Source organism: Manis pentadactyla, chromosome 15 (genome assembly GCF_030020395.1).
Source record: "Manis pentadactyla isolate mManPen7 chromosome 15, mManPen7.hap1, whole genome shotgun sequence".
Classification (NCBI taxonomy): Eukaryota; Metazoa; Chordata; class Mammalia; order Pholidota; family Manidae; genus Manis; species Manis pentadactyla.
Window position 1 is genome coordinate 1084104 of NC_080033.1, and position 19952 is coordinate 1104055.

The 19952-nt window shown below is 55.1% G+C and overlaps 3 protein-coding genes and 1 pseudogene across 4 annotated transcripts; 2 read left to right on the forward strand and 2 right to left on the reverse strand.

Moving 5' to 3' along the window:
- Window positions 1-127: 127 nt before the first annotated feature.
- On the forward strand, window positions 128-3442 carry SAXO3 (stabilizer of axonemal microtubules 3). Of its 2 annotated transcripts, XM_036885604.2 has the most exons (5): window positions 129-724; window positions 990-1190; window positions 1291-1452; window positions 2176-2303; window positions 2831-3442. In XM_036885604.2, the coding sequence occupies exons 1-5, from the start codon at window positions 470-472 to the stop codon at window positions 3201-3203; spliced, it is 1119 nt and encodes a 372-aa protein (XP_036741499.2). In that variant the 5' UTR covers window positions 129-469; the 3' UTR covers window positions 3204-3442. The 2 variants fall into 2 exon arrangements, with proteins under 2 accessions (XP_057349087.1, XP_036741499.2); XM_057493104.1 differs by lacking the exon at window positions 1291-1452 and having other exon boundaries at window positions 128-724.
- A 169-nt stretch (window positions 3443-3611) lies between these two features.
- On the forward strand, window positions 3612-5099 carry LHB (luteinizing hormone subunit beta). Its single transcript, XM_036885606.2, has 3 exons — window positions 3612-4027; window positions 4347-4514; window positions 4777-5099. Exons 1-3 carry the CDS (start codon window positions 4013-4015, stop codon window positions 5017-5019), a joined length of 426 nt encoding a protein of 141 aa, XP_036741501.2. The 5' UTR covers window positions 3612-4012; the 3' UTR covers window positions 5020-5099.
- An 87-nt stretch (window positions 5100-5186) lies between these two features.
- RUVBL2 (RuvB like AAA ATPase 2) lies at window positions 5187-19664 on the reverse strand. The gene is made up of 15 exons (XM_036885561.2): window positions 19423-19664; window positions 16017-16071; window positions 14360-14415; window positions 13920-14061; window positions 12200-12329; window positions 11972-12038; window positions 9842-9948; window positions 9662-9755; window positions 9263-9386; window positions 8774-8868; window positions 8556-8674; window positions 6421-6540; window positions 5909-6038; window positions 5413-5527; window positions 5187-5300 (listed from the first exon to the last, which is right to left on the reverse strand). The coding sequence occupies exons 1-15, from the start codon at window positions 19432-19434 to the stop codon at window positions 5275-5277; spliced, it is 1392 nt and encodes a 463-aa protein (XP_036741456.1). The 5' UTR covers window positions 19435-19664; the 3' UTR covers window positions 5187-5274.
- Window positions 18398-18558, reverse strand: LOC118912676 (U2 spliceosomal RNA; annotated as a pseudogene).
- Window positions 19665-19952: the final 288 nt, after the last annotated feature.

Sequence of the window (19952 nt, forward strand, 5' to 3'; positions counted from 1 at the left end):
CTCCCTCTTCACCGACCCCATACCCAGGTGGAAGTTTTCAACCAAATCAAAGGCAGGCAGGACAGACGAAGCCCAAGCTGAAGCTGAGGCTGACTCCTGCGCACACAGGGAGGAGGGAGGGAGGGGGAGCCTGGGCAAGTCTGGAAATCGTTACCCCCGAGGGGGGCAGGCCTGGCAGAGGGAGGAGGTGGCCAGAGGGCTGGGACCCTTTGGAAAGGGGGGTGTTCCTCATGGATTCCCTGATGTGCTGAGTGGCCTCTGTCCCTCTTCCCCTCTGGGTCTCTGTTCCTCTAATTCTGGGTATCTGTCCCCATCTCTGGGGTCTCAATGTCCCCAAAACTCTGAACTTTCCTCCCTTTCTCCTTCCCCACTTTCTTCTCTCCTCTCTCTTGGCCTTTCCCCTCCATTTCTCAGTTTCTCTCTTGAGGTCCCTGTCCTTCCAAGCTGGGGTCTCTCTCCATCCATCCACATGTCTGCAGGACCTCCATTGGCTGGCTTCAGTGTGGGCGGGTTCTGTTACCTGGGGCAACCGCAACAACAAGCCTGCTCCTGCTTAGCTACGGGTTGGGAGTGGGACCATGGCCGGTGGGACCCTACCTCTGAGCTATGGTCCCCCATCTCAGGCACCGAGGTGCCTGGATCCTGGCCCAACTGGCATCTCACCAGCAGTGGGGTCGGCCACCACATTACCCCGGCCGTGCCCTTTCCCCCACCCACTGTGAAGGTAAGAGGACCCTAGGTTCCTGGCTAAGAGATCGAGTGCCCGGACTCTGGTGTCTGAAGCAGGAGCCTGAGGATCCAGACACCTGCTGAAAGAAAAGAGGACTAGGGGCTTGGACCCCGTCAGACTTAAGGTGGAGGGTACCAGAGTTCAGGGGCTGAGAGAGGAGGGGCTGGGGAACCTTGATGCCTGGAACTGGACGGAGGAAAAGGCTGAGGCTCGCGGGCCGGACTCCCGAGTCTTTTTTAGCTGACGTCCTTTTCCCCAGTCCACGGTTGCGGAGCCCCTGCCCCCGGCCGCAAAGCGGGATTTGCACATCTGGGCTTTTGATGAGGTCATCAGCAGATGGGAGACGACTTCTGGCTCGGCTTACGTGCCCAAGACTCACGGCGGGTCCTACACGCAGCCCAGGGCCCCAGGGCCAGAGGACCCGACGCGAGCTATGGGGATCAAGGATTTAGGGGAAAAGGTAAGGATTTGGGATGCCAAGGTCCGTGGGGGACTGGGTTGGAGACAGCACTGGAGTACCGTGTACCCTCACGTTGGGTCCCCGCGTCGCCTGCCCGCAGCTCAGACACCGCGGCGGACGCCTCCCTCTGACCACAAGGCACCGGTGCAGTGAGACTAAGGCACAGTACACCGGTTGGCCCGGGTTGGACCAGCGCGCCCCCTTCTACGTCGGGCCCCAGCCCCTGGAGCTTGCGGACCACCACCGCGGGGGCCCTTCCCAGGTAGCGGAAAAGACCGCGATGGCGCGGTGGGACAGAGCTTGGAGCGTCTGGGGCGAGATGGCGCGGGCTCTGAGCCTAGGGACCGGACTAGGAGACCTTGACCGGAGCCAGGAGGAATTTTCAGCTTTGGGGGCATGGCTAAATTGTCCGGGAGGAATGAAGTTACAGAGCCCGTGGGAGGGGCTTGGATCTTTTTGAGGTGGGAGCCGGAGGGACAGACAGGAGACCTGAAATCCTAGGAGAGGTGGGGGCGTAACTAGTAAATCCAGGGGCAGGTGAAAGAGGGGTTCTGAGGCCGGGGGCAGAGCTAGGTCGCAGACTGTACGTAGGGGTGGCTCTTGAATATTCTGAGACCGAGTCCAACAGGAGGCAGGGCAAGGCTTTCTCGGACAGGATGAGCCAAGGAGAAATTGTTGCCCAAGGCGCGGCTTAATTCTAAAGGCGGGACCAGGAAAGTTTGCGTCCGGGGGCGAAGCCGGGAAAGTTTTCGAGGCTGGGTACCGAGCTTTGTGTTCGATGACACGGAAGTGTTGGAGGTGGGAGTAACCCTAATAAGAGATGTGATTTGGGGAGCGAAACTAAAGCGCGCCGGCACACCACTGGTCAGAAAGGATTCTGGTTTTGGGGGCAGGTATGAGGGCCTGATCCAGAGGGACTGTTGAGGCTTGAAACGGAGTATGAAATCTCTTTCTTGCTCATCTTTCTTTCCCCGATCCTCCTCAGGCTCTAATCCCCTGGACCAAGAACCCCGAGCTGGCCGGCCGGCCTTTCACAGTGTCCGACCAGGGCATCCTGGACCGCCGTCAGATCTATCTGACCACCTCGGCCCAGGACTTCCGGGCCTACTGGAAGTGAGTCTGGGTCCTTGCTTGCACGGCCCCCTGCACAGCCCCCGAGCAGGCTGGTGGGACGCTGAGCCCCGGTGTGGGCTCCGGGTCTCTGACTCAGTAGTCTTAGCCTTCAGCTCCCGCATGCGCAAGAACTAGCTCAGACCCCAGCCCCTACCTCTTTTAGCGCCCAGTTATCCTTAGGGTCAACCTCAGGAACAGACGCCTGCAGACTGCCTAAGAGAGAGTTCCGGATCTGGGGGCGGGAATTGGGACTACTTTGGTATTTGAGGACCCAGATACTTCTTCCCGAGGATGCAAAAACCCCAGGTTCCAGGCCCTTAAGTACCTCGAGGACCCAGGAATCCATGTTAGGAGGCCCCGTCCCCATCCTTCCTAAGGAGTCCCCGACTCCAGCAAGTATGTCCTCACCTCCAAACGCTGGAGTTCGGGTCTGTAGCCTCAGAACCCGAAGTCTTAGCCTCAGCCTCGTCCTTGTGAACCCGGTGTGACCTCCCCATTCCGCATTTCCTCCAACCCCTCTGCAACAGGAAAGAATTGTCTGAATGTCCCCGCAAGGATTCGCTGACCTCCTGGAGCCTCGAGGAGACACCCCAGGCCTGGGGCCATGACCCGCGGGGGCTGCCCTATCTGCGCTCTTCTCGGCAGCCTGGGCCGCAGGGGATCCGCGTGCCCCGTGCCCGCCCGGTCACGCCAGCCGTGCCGCACCGCGGGGCGTTGTCTCTAGCTCAGGAGTCCTACAGTTCCCCGCTGCACCCACTCCGCCGGCTGGACCGTTTCTGCCCGCTGGAGCTGCCCTGGGGCGGCCCCCACCGGAAGCCGGTGTCAGGCATCTACAGCGTGCCGCAGGCTTATCGCACCGAGTACTCCGCCTACGGCAACCTGAAGCGCGCGCTGGTCTGAGCAGGCCCGGCCAGCCCCGCCCCGGACACGCCCCCAAGCTGGGTGCGGGGCCAAGCCTAGCGGAGGGCGACTGGGGCGCGCCGGGAGGGTCTAAGACCGGGAACCCCGCCCATCGTGGGGGGCACGGAGCCTGGGACGACCCCTCGATTTGGGGGGCGGGCCTGAGCCTGGAAAATTAACTCTGGGGCTGTGGGCCAGCGGCGGTTCTTACCAATGACCAGATAAATGGCTGAAACAACGCTTTTTGCTGGGTTCGGCTCCAGCATCCTGGCTTCTGGGGGTATGAGTTTGGGGCAGATGGGGCTCCCGTTGAGTCCCTCGTGGAGGCGGACCCCAGCCTCTGAGCAGACAATATGGAAGCCACGCCCCTCCCAAGGGGTGAAACTCAAGGCACCAGAACGGATTTCAGTCAGTCACCGGTAGACCTCATGGGAGGGTTGAGCTCTAGCCTCCCTCTCGCTCCCCTCCATGTTGGGCAAAGGCGGGGCTACACCGCAGGGGCACAGCCCAAGGTTCCCTACACCCTTTTTCCTGTGCCACCAACATGACCTCTAGCATCTGAGGACTGAGTCTGTAAAGTCAATTTCACTTTGGGAGTTTGCTGCTGCTTGGTTAGGCAGCCACTCAGGAAGTGGGGAGAGGGGATGCTGCACCGAGCCGCTCCTGCACCTTCCTGACCTTGTCTGCCTCTCGCCCCCAGGGAGATTAGTGTCCAGGTTACCCCACTATGCCACCACCCCCAGTGGCCTTGCCACCCCCACAGCCTGCAAGTATAAGACCAGGTAAACACGGAAGGGGAGGCACCAAAGATGGAGATGCTCCAGGTAAGACTAGGGCCCCTAGGCACCTTGTAACTCCATCCAGGCCACGGTTGGCGCAGAGGGAAGAGTGCCTGGTGAAGGAGACCTCTTTCTAGAAGGTTGTGCACAGCCAGGCTTCCTTGCAGGAGGGAATCGGGTGGGGCAAGGCCCAAGGACTGGGGAATCTGGGGTCCTTGGGTATTAGGATGGGGGATCAAAGCCAAGGGGCAAGTCCTGAATGGAAGATGTCAGGCAGGGAGCTGGGACCCTGAATGTGTGTGTGGAGGGTGCTGGGAGGTAAGGGCTCAGGCTGCCCTACAGCACTGGCCTTGGCTTGTCCCAGGGGCTGCTGCTGTGGTTGCTGCTGAGTGTGGGTGGGGTGTGGGCATCCAGAGGGCCACTGAGGCCACTGTGCCGGCCCATTAATGCCACCCTGGCTGCGGAGAATGAGGCCTGCCCTGTCTGCATCACCTTCACCACCAGCATCTGTGCCGGCTATTGCCCCAGCATGGTGAGCTGCCCAGGAAGGGTGGGTACCAGCCCGGCTGCCCTAGTTCTAGGATGGACTACTCAGGGCCAGGCCCACCCAAGACACATGGCAGCAGGGGTGGATGGGTGGCCACCCTGGGCAAGGACTGGAGTCACAGCAGGGCCTGTGGGAGCGAGAACACAGAGGGTCTCCTGGACACCTGGGTCTGGGATCTGTTGGGTCAGCAGGGGAGGGCATGACCCCAGGCAAACACCTATGCTCCACCCCTGACCCTGCTCTCCAGGTGCGGGTGCTGCCAGCTGTCCTGCCACCAGTGCCCCAGCCGGTGTGTACCTACCATGAGCTGCGCTTTGCCTCCGTCCGGCTCCCCGGCTGCCCGCCAGGTGTGGACCCCGTGGTCTCCTTCCCTGTGGCCCTCAGCTGTCGCTGCGGGCCCTGTCGCCTCAGCAGCTCCGACTGCGGGGGTCCCAGAGTCCAACCCTTGGCCTGTGATCGCCCCCCACTCCCAGGCCTCCTCTTCTCCTAGGCATCCCCTCAACCTCCCACGCCCACCCTGACCTGTGGAGCCAGATGTGCCTCTCCTCCCCGCCCCATAAAATAAAGGCTTTTCACAGTGCACCGCAGGGGTGTCTTTTCTCAAACTCAGGATACATGCATATATACATGTGTACACACACACACACACACAGTGGGTCCAGTTTTAGAACCATTTTATACAAAGTCACAGTGTCAGAACTCTGGTAGAAAACAGAGGCTGGAGGGGGTGAAGTGTGACATTAGCTCAGGAGGTGTCCATGGTTTCGCCTTCTGTGGGGAGAAGGAAGGTCACGTGGTCAGTGTGGCCCAGAGGGCATGGCCTGAGCTCTGCAGACCAGGTCCCTCCCACCTCTGGGGGTGTGTGTGACCCTGGTGCACTCACTGAGCTCATTGAAGAGGAAGGCATCCTGGTACTCCTTCATATACTGCGTGGAGCGCGACTCATCCAGAAAGAGCGAGTAGACCCGCTTGATGTCGTCTACCTGCACCTCTGTGCCCTACGTACAGGGAGGAACAGACAGTGAGACCTCAGTGGGACCCCTCCCAGGAGGTGGGTCAGGGTGGGGGCTCTGGGGCCAGATCACCTGGGTTCAAATCCTACCTTGGCCACTGCCTGGCTATGGATGTAACCTCTCCATTGCTCAGTTTCTTGATCTGTCAAATGCACTTAACTCCATCAACTTACAGTCAACAGATATTTGCTGAGCACCTACTATGTCAGGCGGGGTGATTCAGAAATCACCCCTAGAAATCAAAGTTTCCTGCCTTTGCAGACATATGTTCTAGGACTAAATGCAATAACCCCGTCAAAGCCCTGGGAGTAGTGGGCTATTCACTCTCTCAATCTGGCCCCCTGCAGACTTGTCTAGCTGGTTCACCTTGCGTTTCCGGCACACCAAGCTGGCAGCTGTGATGAGCTGGATGGCATAGCGCAGGGAGGTCTCCAGCCCGATGCGGGTCAGCACTGTGTAGGCGTCCTCGCTCATCTCCACGTCTTCCTCCTCACACCTGTGGGCAGGTGGGGGCAGGGATCTCAGCGAGGGCTGGACCTCTTGACAGCAACAAGTCCCTAGCTGGCCCTTCTCCCTGGGCCCTGCTAGATCTCTTGGCAGATATGTGGAGTTTGCATCCTCAGAACCACTGAACGCTGAGCAAGAAGGGCCACTGAGGCTCAAATCTGGGCCTCCTCAGCCTCTCCAACCCACTATCAGCTACTGGCCATCCCTTCTCCACTCCCAGATGAGGGGCCACTACTCGGATGCCCAGCTCATCCTACCTCTTGCAGGCCCAGAGACCTCCCCCTCAGACCTCAGTGTCCCCATCTGTCAACCAGGCTGGACACTGGCCCTGCCCCACAGGCCCACAGCCTGATCTGCCCAGCGCTGCCCACCGGATGCGGAGGATCTGCTTCGTGTCCTTTTCGCTGTAGGGAGAGGTGGAGACAATGAGCAGTCGGTCCAGCAGGTCAATGGGGATGCCATGGGGGCTCTGGTAGCTGGTGCCCCTGATTCTGGAAAGGAGGGGAAGGGAGGGCTTCAGGATGATGCTCCCAGAACCAGCTCCATTCCCTCTCCTCTGGGTACCCCACCCACCCGCTCCAGCACAGCCCACTCACCGGGCAAAATGCCACTTAACCTTCAGCTCACGGCTGGCATCACCACCTGACTGTGTAGCCATCCCCTAACTGCGTCAATCCCCCTGCAGAGTCAGGCTGGTTTTAGCTAGATATCTATGGGATTACTGGACCAAGGTCCACTCTCCTACTCGACACAGAGCTGCACTAGGGAAGGGGCTGTACCAGGCCTGCTCCCTGCCGTGCCTGGCCCAGATGCTAGGAAATACAGCTGATTCTCGTTATTCCAGGTAGTGACGTTCTACAGAGCGGAGGCGAGCATTTGATTAGCAAATACTGAACCACTGCGCCTAGAGGGTACAGGATTAGGTTCCTTTGAGCCTTCGGCCAAAACATTTTTGTCAACCAACCAACACATAACCTGGTTTTATGTGTTTCTGTTTAAAAGCACTTTACTTAATATGTGTTATTGACTCATCCTTCTGAGCTCACGGCCAGCAGCCCTGTGACTTGGGCCTGAACGAAGCTCGTCTAACACATCCCAGCCTTCTTGTGTTTAGAGACTCTGTACAGGTGGGGGCCACTTTAAACAGCAAAACCACCAACAAAGAGCATCCAATGTGACAGATATGGCACGAAACACATCATGAAAAGGACACCTGTTTATAGCACGTGAGCTGAAACTAGGAGACAGTGTATTTGACCTTAGTTTGCAGCGTCCATGTCAAGCAACTCAAAATTTTTTTGGTGCGCTGCACACATCCATGAATGACTACAAAATTGTCACGAATACAAATTTGGGGATTACAGATTTTAGCGAGGAAGCAGATTCACAAAAGCAGAATCTGCAAATAATGAGTGTCCCAACAGACAACCCCAAGTGCAGGTTCCACACCCAGATCCACAGCTACTACGAAGATGCTCTCGGCCATCCCGTCTGATCCTGTCAGCTCAAGGTCAAAGTCTGGACCTGCCACCTACAAGTGACTTTGAGCACATCCCTGGGCCTTGCTCTCTTCCTCTGTAACGTGGGGTTGACACAATATCTACTTTCTTGAGTTTCTTTTGGGAGTCCAACTAGTTCACCCGGGAACAGTGCCGAGCACAGTGCCAGGGTGACTCTGCTCACTGCCCCCAGTGCCAGACTCCTCTCTTCCTTGAAGTGACAACCACCCCCACTGGCCAGTTTCGCCAGCACATGGCTGTGGCCCTGGAGAAGATGCTCCCCGGCTCCTGCACAGCCAGAGCAGTGCTGAGCAATGGGTCGGGGTGGATATGCTGGGCGCAGCCTTCAGGCATCAGCCTACTGGGGGGCCCCAACTTCCTTCTCTCTTCATATGGGCCAACAGGTAGATGAGCTAGGAAGAATGCCAGCTGGGACAGCAGGGCAGAGGGTGCTGGCAAAACCCTAGGACCGTGAGGTTCCCAAGATTTATGGGAGCAGGTGCCCTGCATGTCTCAGGAATTTTTCTGCAGCATTCTCAGGCCAAAAGAAATACCAAGTTCTGCTTCATCTATTAAATAGTTAGGTCCGAGTGATCTAATGATAGTGGTTTCCACAGTGTGTGCAGCACACATCACTGTGTCGCTGTGTGTCCAAAACTTTAAATATCCAGCAGCATTCTTGGGTTTCTGAAGCATCCTGGAGTGCTCCAGCACCCAGTTTGGGAACTGCAGCCCGATGGGACACATGACCAGGCAGACACAAAGGACACAGTCCCTGGACTCCTTTGCAGAGCAGAGTCACCTACCCGCCCTGCCCACCCGCCCACCTTAAGGGAGAAGTGTACCCTCCTGTCTGGGCCACGGTACTTGCGGGCAGCCTTGTACAGCAGCTGCCCTGTACTCTCCCTAATGAGGTGCTCAACAAACACCCCGTTTACCCTGTGGCGATCCCGCCTCCCAGAGCACCGCTTCCCCAGGGCCCTCTGAGGGGCCTGCGGCCGGCTCACCGGGTGATGCCGCGGTTTGTGGCCATGATGAGCACAGGTGCCATGTCACTCTCCAGGGCCCGGTTGAGGAAGGAGAAGCTCTCGATGTCCAGCATGTGGACCTCGTCGATAAACAGCACCTGGGAGCCACACCGCGCGTGTCGAACCCACCACCCAGGCCTTCCTTCCTCTCGGCTGCCCTGCCTTGAGCCGCCCGCCTGGCCCTGCCCCATACTCACGCCAGGAATGATCTCCGCCTTGCCTTCCTCGCGCCACTCCGCCACCTTGGCATTGATCTGCTCTCGGACTTCTGATTTGATTTCCCCTGTGTCGCCTGAGGGAGGCAGGGGTGGCACAGGGGGTGTCGGAGAGGAGATGGGGATCTAGGGCTGGAAGATGGATGAAGACAGAGGATGACAAGACCCCAGGGCCACAGGAAGAAAGATCAAGACTGGAGGGGCAGAGCAGCAGGAGGACCTGGGAGCCTGAAGCATCTCGAGAGAAGAGGGACAGAGACAGAGAGCCCAGGGGGAAGAGGGCGGGGGCAGGGATGTGCCCACATCAGACCCGAGAGAGGGTCTCAAGAGGGCAACAGAGCGGGAGGATGAACCACACGCACAGACAGAACAGAAGACAGCACCCAGGGACTGAGGAAGACGGGAGAAGCCCTGGTCATGGGTGGGGCCGCATTGGGGAGCAGGGCGAGTGTGCAGGACGAGGCGCCTCACCTGAGAAGAGAGCGAGGAAACCTTGGGTGCGGGAGTTGATGACATCAATCTCGTGCAGTGACACGGTGTGCACCACCTCCTTGCGTTTCTGGAGCTCCCCATCTGGGCACTGCACAAACTTGGTCTATGGGGCCAGAGGGGAAGTGCAGGGGGTGGAGACAAGGGCAGAGAACAGCATGAAAGGGGGCCTGGATGGGCTCTACCTGAGGTAGACCGGGGTTCCCTGGAATGGGAATCCAGAAACGCCAAGCCCAGGAGGTAGTCAAGTCTAGGGCATTCAAGAGACCTGGAGGGGACTAGGGAACCTCAGAACCACGAGCAACATGCCCAGGAGTGCCAGGGACATGGGGTTGGGTATCTAGAGGCTGGGGCGAGGGGTTCCTCAGGGCCCTGGCCCACCTGGGAGCCCATGGCATCATAGTCACGAGCGCGGGTGAAGGAGCGGCCCAGCTTAGAGATCTTGCCCGTGGCCTTGTCGATGGTGATCACGTCCCTGCAGGAGTAAGGAGGGCAGGAGTGAGGAAGGATGGGAGCCCAAGTTCCCCCCACCCCACCACCCAGTGTGGCCCCACTGCTCACCCAGCCTGGACCTTGTCCTTGGTCAGGGACTCGATCATCTTGGTGCCTAGGTCATATATGGTCTCCATCTCTGTGGTCTTGAGGGTCAGTTTGCCCACCTTGGCACCCTGACAGGGGTGATATGCCAGGCAAGGGGCTTAGAGAGGGCCCCGATATCTACCTAACACAGCTTCAAAATGGCATGACGCAGGGATGCCCCCAGGGCTGATGGGTACATTCACTGTCACGACTGCGGTGATGGCTCTGTGGGTGGCACACATGTGCCAAAACTTAATAGCTAGTAAACTTCCAACAAGGGCGGCTTACTGTCTGTCAACTGCACCTCAATAAAGCTGTTACTAAGCCCAATAAACAAACAAAAACCTAAAAGATAAAGTCTACCAGAACAACTCAGACCTGAAAGCCTACAAAATGGCCAAGAGGGTCCCACTCTAACACTCCTTTCTTTTTCTTTCATTAACTTATTCATTCAGTTGGTGGATTCTATTTAGATCATAGTATATGCAATTTAAAAGGTATATGTGTCAACATAGTCAATCATATTGTAATTTCTTTGTGCCTTGACAGATGGTAACTAATTGTGGTGAGCATTTGGAATGTACATAACTGTCAAATCACTAACAAAAATGCCACAATCCCTCCTCACAAGACAACCAGACGTTTTCTAGGCTATTACCAGCAAATCCAACCATCTCGTGTTTCCTTGGGTTATTTCCACAGTTCCTTTTGTAGGGACGGGGTGGCAGGATTAAAGGGTAGACTTGGGGAAGGTGGTAAAATGAATTTTGGATTTACATTTGTAAATGTATGTTTAAATATTCTCCTACCATATTTTTAAAATTCAAAATTTAATTGGCAAGAGATGGGATTAATTTAGGAGACTGTTCACAGGTGTGAAAAGGACAAGCTGCTGTAATTACGCGTTTTAAATCTATTTCCATTGAAAATGAGGAGCCAATGCAAAAAAGAGGAATGTGACAAGTCATAGAAACAGAAGGTGACTGTGCTAGGCCAGTGGGCTTGAAGCATGTTTAAGTTCTCTTCTACGCAGCATTTTATTTGCAGCTGTAATTCAATGTTTAAAAGAGAACTACAAACAGGGATGAACCTCGAAAACAGCATGCCAGGTGAAAGAAGCCAAACACGAGGAGTCACACGTTGCAGGATTCCAGTGACACGAATGTCCAGGACAGGCAAAGCCACAGACAGAAAGCAGACCAGTGGTCGCCAGAGGCTGGGGGATGGGGGGTGGGGGCAGGGGGGAACAGTGACTACCTAATGGGTACGGAGCTTCCTTTTGGGGTGATGAAGATGTCCTGGATATGGACAGGAGTGACAGTTGCACAACACCGTGAATGCACCAAGGCCACTAACTGCTCACTTCGATGGCCAACAGCTAACTTTATGTTAGGTGCTTTTTACCTCAATTAAAAATAGAGACCTACAGATCAACTACAAGGTAAAGAGAGATGAAGGGGAAACCAGACTTCAAAGTTAGATTTTAAACACAGACAGTACCAGTGGCTGTGTCTAGGAATGCACGGGGGGGTGATAAAATTCATGAAACTTAAAAGAAGTGACTACAGGTGAGGGGGCTACCCTGGGGGGAGACTTGGGGTGTCGTGGAAAGAGGTTCGAGGAAGGGGTGGGGGGCCAGCAGAGTTCCAGTGTCTCATCTTGGTGGTTATAAGGGTACTTGCTTTCTAATAATTTATTAGACTATGTGCTTATTTTACATGTTTCTTTGTATCTGTTTTATTTTGCACCAAAAAGATTAAAAGAATTCCTAGCCACAAAAAAGGGAGCAAATCATATCTATCAAGTAAGCTGAAGGGAAAACACCTTTTGGTTCTACACTGTATAAATGTCACACAACACATTTTTAAGCCTCACTGTTAGGAATTACCTGTGAGAAACTTCGAGGCCTTCTCTGTCATTCCACCACTTGGTTTTAACTGCTCATGGTGCCCGTCACAAATAGATAACCACTGTCAACTCAGCGGACCCCTATTGCAGTCCTGCAGACGGCTCCAATCTGCAGCTCGAACCCCATGGGACTCTGACCTCAGCACGGACCCAACACCCCCGACCTGCAGCCCTGGAGGTGGCCTAGGCTCAGGACAGACTCACCGTCCCTGTCGCTGGCCGATCAATCTGGATCTCCACCACCTCCCCTTCAATGATCTCGGTCTCCTCCCTAGATAGAGAGCAGATCTGAGGAACAAGGCCAACACCTGGGCCCTTGGGAATCACTAACTCCCATGAGCCCTTGGACACAGGACAAGCCAGCGAGGGCAAAGGGTCACCCCAAGGCCGCGGGGATGCGTCACCCTCCCCTGCCTTTCATCCCAGGCTTACTTGATGCGCACGCCGATGGACCGCCTGAAGGCCTGTGTTAGCGCCTCTGTCTTGCTCATCTCCAAGGAGAAGATCTCGCTGCCCGCGATGGCCGTGAATGGGGTATCAGGGCCCAGGGCCTGTGCCATGCCTGGGGAGGAGGCAGTCTGGGTAGGTGGGGTGGCCCTGGCCCCAGGTTCCCAGCACCTACTCTGCATCCAAGTAGCTCTTCTTCCTCAGGATGGGGAGGAAGATGAGCTTGGCACGGCGGGGCAGACGGAGACGTGGGGAAAGCCAGGGATGGTGGGCTGCGCAGGGAGGCCGGGATTAGAACCCCATACCATCCAGTGGACCCCTAATCTCACCAAGCCTGCCTCCCAAACTCTAAGAGCTCTTTAGCCTCAGGGTGTGGAGGAGCCAAGCGGGGCTAAAGGCCAAGGGGCTGAAAGAGTTAAGAGTAACGGCTCTGGAGTCAGACTATCTAGGTTCCAATCCTGGCTCCACCACTTCAGACCATGTGATCTTGGTCTTGTCTACTCCCTGAGCCTGTCTGCCCCTCTGTATGACGGGAATGATTGCAGAACAAGTGCTGGCACAGGTGGCAGGCGGGTATGCACTGGTGCCCCACCATGATGTGGCCGGGAACCAGCACAGGGACAGCCTTCTCTACGGCCCGCCTGGGGCTGGTGGGCAGACAGTGGGGCTGTTCACACAATCACTCCAAGAACCAAGGCCCTTCCCGGCTCTGATGATTGCCACCACATTCTTCCCCACGCCCCATTAAGGGTCAGGAGCCTCCTCTGTCCATTATAGCACACATCACTGTGGAAGAGACTGTGTCCACGACCACCTCCCCCACACCAAAACACTTTAAAGTCAGGGCTTCGGTCTTCGTCATCTAAGTGTCCCCAGCGTCTGGTCCAGGGCCTGGTACACCAGGGTGCTGTTTTATCTTAGCTGAAAACCTGATTGTTAGCTTGAGTCCCACTGTCTGGCCCCACAGTCTGAGCACTGTGAGTGAATGGGAAGAGGGTGGGGGATGGGGGTCAAGGAAAGTTTCAACAAGGAAGAAATGCCTGAGTAGGGTTTTGAAGGGTGGATAGGAGTTCAAAAAAGAGGATCAGGGACAGTTGTAAGGAAAAAGATCTTAAATTCCTAGTGGATTGAAAGAGAATGTTGGTTGTCTTCTTGATGATCATCTTCCCCTTCTTCCTTAGTTCCAGTACTCTCATTTCATTAAGGTAGCAATGGTCCAAATTGAAATATTAAAAAATGTTTTAATGTCTCCACCTTCTTGCAGCAGAGTGTAACCACATAATTAAGTTCTAGTAAGATATAAGCAAAAGTATATGGGAGTCCCAAGACAGCTGCTTAAAGGGAGCTAGCTACCTGTAAGGGAGGGAGGTACACTCTCATTGCAATTCCTCTTTCTCCTTTATCCTACATGGAGTATGGGTGGAAAGGCTGGAGCTGAAGCAACCCGCTTGGAACACAAGGAGACCTTCACACGAAAGCAAGTACAGAGGATGCTGAGGCAGGAAGGCAGAAGACTTCATGCAACTGCACAACAAGCCCTAACTGGCCTACATTCAGATTCTTCTATGTGAAAGAATGAGACCTGAATGTTTAAGCCACTGCCGATTCGGGTTGTCTGTTAACTGTGGCTGGATGTGACCTGACTAACACAGGAGAGATTATCAGGCAGAGACCGGAAGAGTCCCTGCCCGGAGAGGTCTCTTACCCATGGCGATGGCCGTCTTCCCGGTGCCGGGCTGCCCCGCGATGAGGACTGCCCGCCCGGCGATCTTCCCTTCCCGGATCATCTCCAGCACCACACCAGCTGCCCGACGGGCTGCCAGCTGACCCACCATGCCCTGGGAAGCCTGGGGGGCGGGAGGCGAGAGGGCACACGGGCTGATTTCCTACCAGGTTACCACTGTACCACTACCACTCCCTGGCTAGTGAAATGAGCGAGGATGCTGTTGGCTGGGATTTTGAAAAAAAGCTGAAAAAGCCTTTCCACCCAATTTTTTTAAGACCAAGGAAACTCTACACGAGGCTAAATTCTATAAATATGTAGCCAAAGATCTAAAAGAGCAGAACAGGCCCACAATCCCCAGGGCCCTGGGTGCCCTCCGACGGCAGCTCCCGGGCCTCCCACCCCGCACCCCTCAGCCCTACCTGCCGCGGCTCCAGGGCGTCATCCAGCCCCAACCCCCGGATGTGGGAGTGAGCACCTGTGGGAGGGAAAGCAGCAGAAACACGGTTACCGGCCAGCTCCTGTGCGGCCTGCGGGGTGGGGTGGCCACTCTGGGCCCTGCTTTGCTCCTTGGTCAAATGGTGGGCCAAGTCATCTCGCTGGGAGGATGATTGGGCACGGTAAATGCGCAATAAACAGAAGTGGCTCTTAGGGTACAGCAGAGCAGGACCAAGATCTCTGAGCCCCAGATAACTGCATCATCAGGTCAGGAACTAACTGTGAGGCCTACCGATCACAATTACTTCATGTTTATGGCCTAAGTGGCCTTGCAGGTTGAGAAATAATCCCAGCTGTTATCCCCCTGGAATGCTTCTGGGGTTCAATAACTGCCCCAGGTCCTAACTGACATGGATGTGAAGAAGGCGCTCAGAGAGGTTAGTTCCCTTGCTCAAGACCACACAGCCAGGGAGAGGTAAATAAGTATGATTTCAATGCGTTACAACAGACCAGAGCCAGGCAGAGTAAGGTCTGAGGGCTAGCCACTTGTTTCCATGAATATCTTACAGACACACAGCCATGCCCATTCATTTACATCCTGTGCCTGGCTGTTTTCACACCACAACAGCACAAGTGAAGATTTTCCACAAAGAACAGTTTTACTCTCTGGCTCTTTAAGAAAAGATTTGTTGACCCCTGTACTTAGACTGTGAGCACCCTGAGGGCCAGTCCTGGGTGCAGCTAGTGCCCATAAGGTCCTCAGTTATAGCAGGCCTGGCCTGTAAGAGCTGACACAGGGTTAGCCCCTGCACATTAAATGCTGTATATGGATCCCCATGGACTCTTTTATCAACCCATGAGGTGAACTATCCTAGCTCCACTTTCAGATAAGGAAACTGAGGCACACAGAGCAACTAGCCCCTGGCGACACAGCTCAGAAAGGCACATGGCAGGGTGCTTCCAGAAGCCACGAGCTCTTTACTGCTTCTCCTGGCAGCACAGAATGAATGAACGTGATGTGATGAGAAGCCTCCTCTGGGTAAGTAAAGCTCTCTGTGAAGGAAGCACCTTGCTGGCCCTGCTATGCCCACTGGCTGTGTGAGCCCTGACCAGTGCTTGGCTGCTCTGAGTCTCAGATTCCTTAGCTAAAGATGGGATGACAGTCACAACATGCATCGTGAGAGGCTACAGCGAGGACTCAGCAGGATGCAATCTCATGCCTTCATGAGCATGTGCTGAGCATCTGCTCTGCCAGGTCCTGTGCTGGGGACAACAGCTAGAAATGAGTGAGAGCTGGTCTCTGCCCTCACAGTTAATGTCCCACCCAGTGTGTGCTGGGCGTGTGGGGCATTCAGTTCAGGGCCAACCCCAGGCAAGCATTCACTTGTATGATCTCCCAGCAAGATGCCAGTACCCCCCGAGCCCAGCCAGGATAGCCACGCCAGCAGCAGTGCAGCCTGGGGCTGGGCACCAACATGGTCCCTCACGTGCCATCCGACCCCACCCTGGAACTCAGGGTCCGCCCCCGTCAGACAGGGGATGTGTAGGCCACCTCCGTCTTGGGGGACCTGGGCAGGCTGGCTGTGTCAGGGGCGCACTGGGCAAGCAGGTTCCAGGTCCTACTCCTGCGCGCTCACTCACCAATACGCTCGATCCTCGTCACATCGCGGATCTCCGGGACCTTGGTTGTGGCCGTCTAGGGTGGAGGAAGATGTGTCAGAAGAGCCCTTGTGGTCCTAGTTTTCACCAATTCCTCTGCCCCTCCCACCCACCTCCGAGAAAGTCCCCTCCATGCCATTTCCCCGCAGCAGGCCCACAGCCCAAACACCAGTTACTCCCACACTTCCCAGTTGTAACGGACTGATGCTGGTTGGTTGACCGCACTACACTACGAGTCCCAGGAAAGCCAGGGCTGTGCCTGCCTCATTCACAGCTCCATCCCCAGGGCCCAGCATATATTGGGTGCCCAGGAATTATTTGGTGAAGGAATAAGTTCCCCTGCTCCCCACAACTGTAAGGGACACCAAGGCAGAGCAGGCATCACACTGGAGGTGGTCTGGCCCCTGCTGACTTCCCAGCCCCCCTTGCACCATGCTGCCCGGCTGTCACTGGGCCTTTGCATGTGCAGGTCCCGAGTCCACCCTGCACCCCCCACACTGAGTTAGATCAAGCAGCACTCACTATGGGAGCCCTCCCACCCCTGACCTCCACCCCTGCTGGGCTAGTTCCAGGGTCTCTGGGTGTCCAGACAGAAGGAAGTACATCCTGAGAGCCCAATCTCACTATGTAATCCCACCTTCAGGAGGGAGGCTGATGGGTCAGTGTTCTTGGCTCCAGGGGAGTGAGTGCTATGAAGGACATGGTCCCCGGTTTGCTTGTTCACTTTGGAGCTCAGTGTTTCAGGTTTGAGTATAACGTACTGACGTGCTAGGCTCATCTGACAAGCAGCTACTGAGGCTCCCTATGTCCCAGCTCTCCAAAGAGAGGAGTCAGCCACCCTCCCTTCTCATACTGGGGAGATGAATGACCACCACCTGGGACAATTTGGGGGGTTCAGGTGTGGAAAGAGGATGAAAACAGCAGCCCCTGAATGAGCAGGATTCACACTCTTCCTGCTGTCATTGCGCACAGCCTTTGGGAGACTTCACACGTAAATAAGCATTTTCTGAGCCGATTGCATTTGGGACAAGAGGATCATAGTTAGATGACTTCGTTTGTTCCTTCTCATTTGATCAAAATAACATGTACAGACTAGATCAGGAGCGGGAGCATGTTTATACCCCACCTTTGGGGACCACTGCTTAGAGCAGCTCAGCAGAGAGCCTAACTCAGCGGCTTCCCTTTAGTTTGAGGCTAGAAAGAGGTTGAGAAAAGGGGTGATTCTCTGGAGTTTCTGGCCGGTGGGGCAGAGCCTGGATGCTAGCCCAGCGCTGGAGTCATGGACGCCTGGGCCCGCCCCTTCTCGATGACCTCCTCCCTTTCCCAGCCCCCTTCCCCCCTCACACGGCACCTGGAGACATGGGAGGGCCAACTTGCATCACCAGGAAAATCACAGGCAGTTTGGGAATTATAATCGCCAAAAAGTGGAAACAGCCTAAAATGTCCATCGACAGATGAATGGATAAACAAAATGTGCACATACAGACGATGGGATATTATTCAGCCATAAAAAGGAAAGCAGTTCTGATATATGCCACAATGTGGATGAGCCTTGAAAACATTATGCTAAGTGAAAGAAGACACAAAAGGTTACACACTGTATGACTTTGTTTATATGAAATGTCTAGAAGAGACAAATCCATTCGGAGAGTAAGTTTAGTGGTTGCCTAGAGCCGGCAGGAGGAGAATGGGGGTATTGGCACATGACAGTTAAGACATGTGGGGTTTCCTTCTGGGGTGATAAAAGTGTTCTAAAACTGAATGAGGTGAATATCACACAACTGTGAATATATATGAACTGTACCCTTTAAATGGGTAAGTTGTGAACCTGATCTCAATAGCCCTGTTTAAAAAATCTGTGTGTGTGCTATATAATTTTCTGACACTTTGGAGTATGTCATAATTTCTAATAAGAAAAAGGAAGCCTGAGCTGCCTGCCAGCTTGCTGACCCAGCCCTGTGGCCACCTGCCCCCAACCCTTCCTCCTTTCCACAGGTCTCCTTCCACGAGAGTGAGAGAAGGTGCAGGCATCCAACCGAGTGGGAGCCTCCCCTCTCTGGAAACAAGAGTTCAGGCTTCCTGGCCACCACATGGTCACTCACAAGCTACCTTCCTTGCTGTCTGTGACCCCTCCCACCTACTCCCTCCTCATCGGCAGCAGGAACCCAGGAGCATTGGACACTGCCCCCAAACCACTGTCAGAAGACTGAGAAAGTCCCCGCACATGCCCCTACAATCCATCACACCCCACAGGATACAAACACTAGACACGGATCCAGGAACCCAACTCTTAGCAATCCCAACATATACAGATCTGCTTCTTACAACGCCTTTCCTTTCTTTTTCTTTTTTATTGCCCCCAAAGGGGGTGCACTATTCCCAGAAGCACTGCAATATAAGGTCAATGTGTGGAGTAGACAATGTATCCTATTTAACACATTGTCCTCAGATAGAGGACATATCAGATATTAAACCGATAAGAACAGACACTACACTTGACCTCAGCCAAAGGCTGAGAAGTAATACAAGGCCTTTCCTTTCACCCTAAGCCTCTCCTACACCCTGCTGCCCAGTGACCCCACGGAAACAGGTCATTTTAAAACTCAGTACCCACTCTCCCCTCATTCTTCCAATACTTTCTCCTAGCCCCTGAGAACAGGAGTGTGGCCGCTGTCTTTTCCTCTTCTGCTTCCCTGTCCACCCACCCTTCTTTGCCATGGTAGAAGCGGTAGACTCAAATTTCCCCTCCTGGCACCACTATCACCCCCACCCTCCCTCCATGCTGAACGGGGGTCATCATGGGAACGGAGACATCTGAAAGCCCAGTCCAACCCGCAACTAAGGCCACATCCCTTCTTCACTCAGACGTTGCTCGAGCAAGTATTTGGTGCCAGGCAGTTTACTTTATTTCTCCTTCATGGAATTCACAAGCATTCATTCATTCAGATATTCAAATGATAATTTACTAAACATCCACACTAAGTATGCACCAAATGAGATGCGGGAAATACAGGCTGGGGGGTCCAAGACACAACAACCCGCAGCAGACTTTAGGGCAAAAGGCTGCAGAAGTCGCCACTGATTGCGCCCAGAGGATAGGAAGCTGGAGTTTCTATAACTTGATGGAGTCACGTGTGACCACTGAGACGGTGGAGAGCCACCTGAACCCAGGATTCCTAGAACGCAGGATGAGATCCCTCCCTCAGATCCAGAGTACAGACACCCAGCCCCTCCTCGCTCAGACCGGGTCCGGGCCCCCAGCCCCCTCCTCCCTCAGACCCAGGGGTCCGGGCCCCAGGGCCCTCCCCGCTCAGATACATAAGTGCCCTCCTCCCTCAGACTCCGCAATACGGGATCGCGCCTCAGTCCTCCGCACGCCGGTACTCACCACGGTTGCCATGATGCTCACCAACCGCCAATATCCTTGCGGAAACGGAAACGCGCTAGGAACGAGGCGTTCGGGCCCCTCTAGACTGCGAGGTCCTCCAAGAATCTCGGTGTTTCCTCATAAATATACAAACTCTCCCTGTGGGGGCGTAGTGTCACTTTTTAGGCCCCGCCCATCCTTGGAGGTTGAGTTGGAAGGTGGGTGTCGGAACTCTTGGGTCCGTTCCCAACGCCTCCTGGCACCTCCTTTACCCAGATCTCTTTGCTGGGACCGATTGCAAAATTCTTAACACTTCTTTAGGAAACCACACGTTCCCCACGCTCCCTTTCCTCCTTATTCCTTCCTCTTCCCCTCCCAAATTTGGGGCCAAGCTTCGAATTGACAGAGTTGAAGGCCAATCAACTAGCTCAGGGATAGGCCCCGCCCCCCAGAGCTCGAGTAGACCGCTAAAGTGGAGGCGGGGCAGAGTAAAACTCTACTCTATCCACCAATGAGGAGTCGGAGAAAACCCCGCCCCCCAACGCGGACCA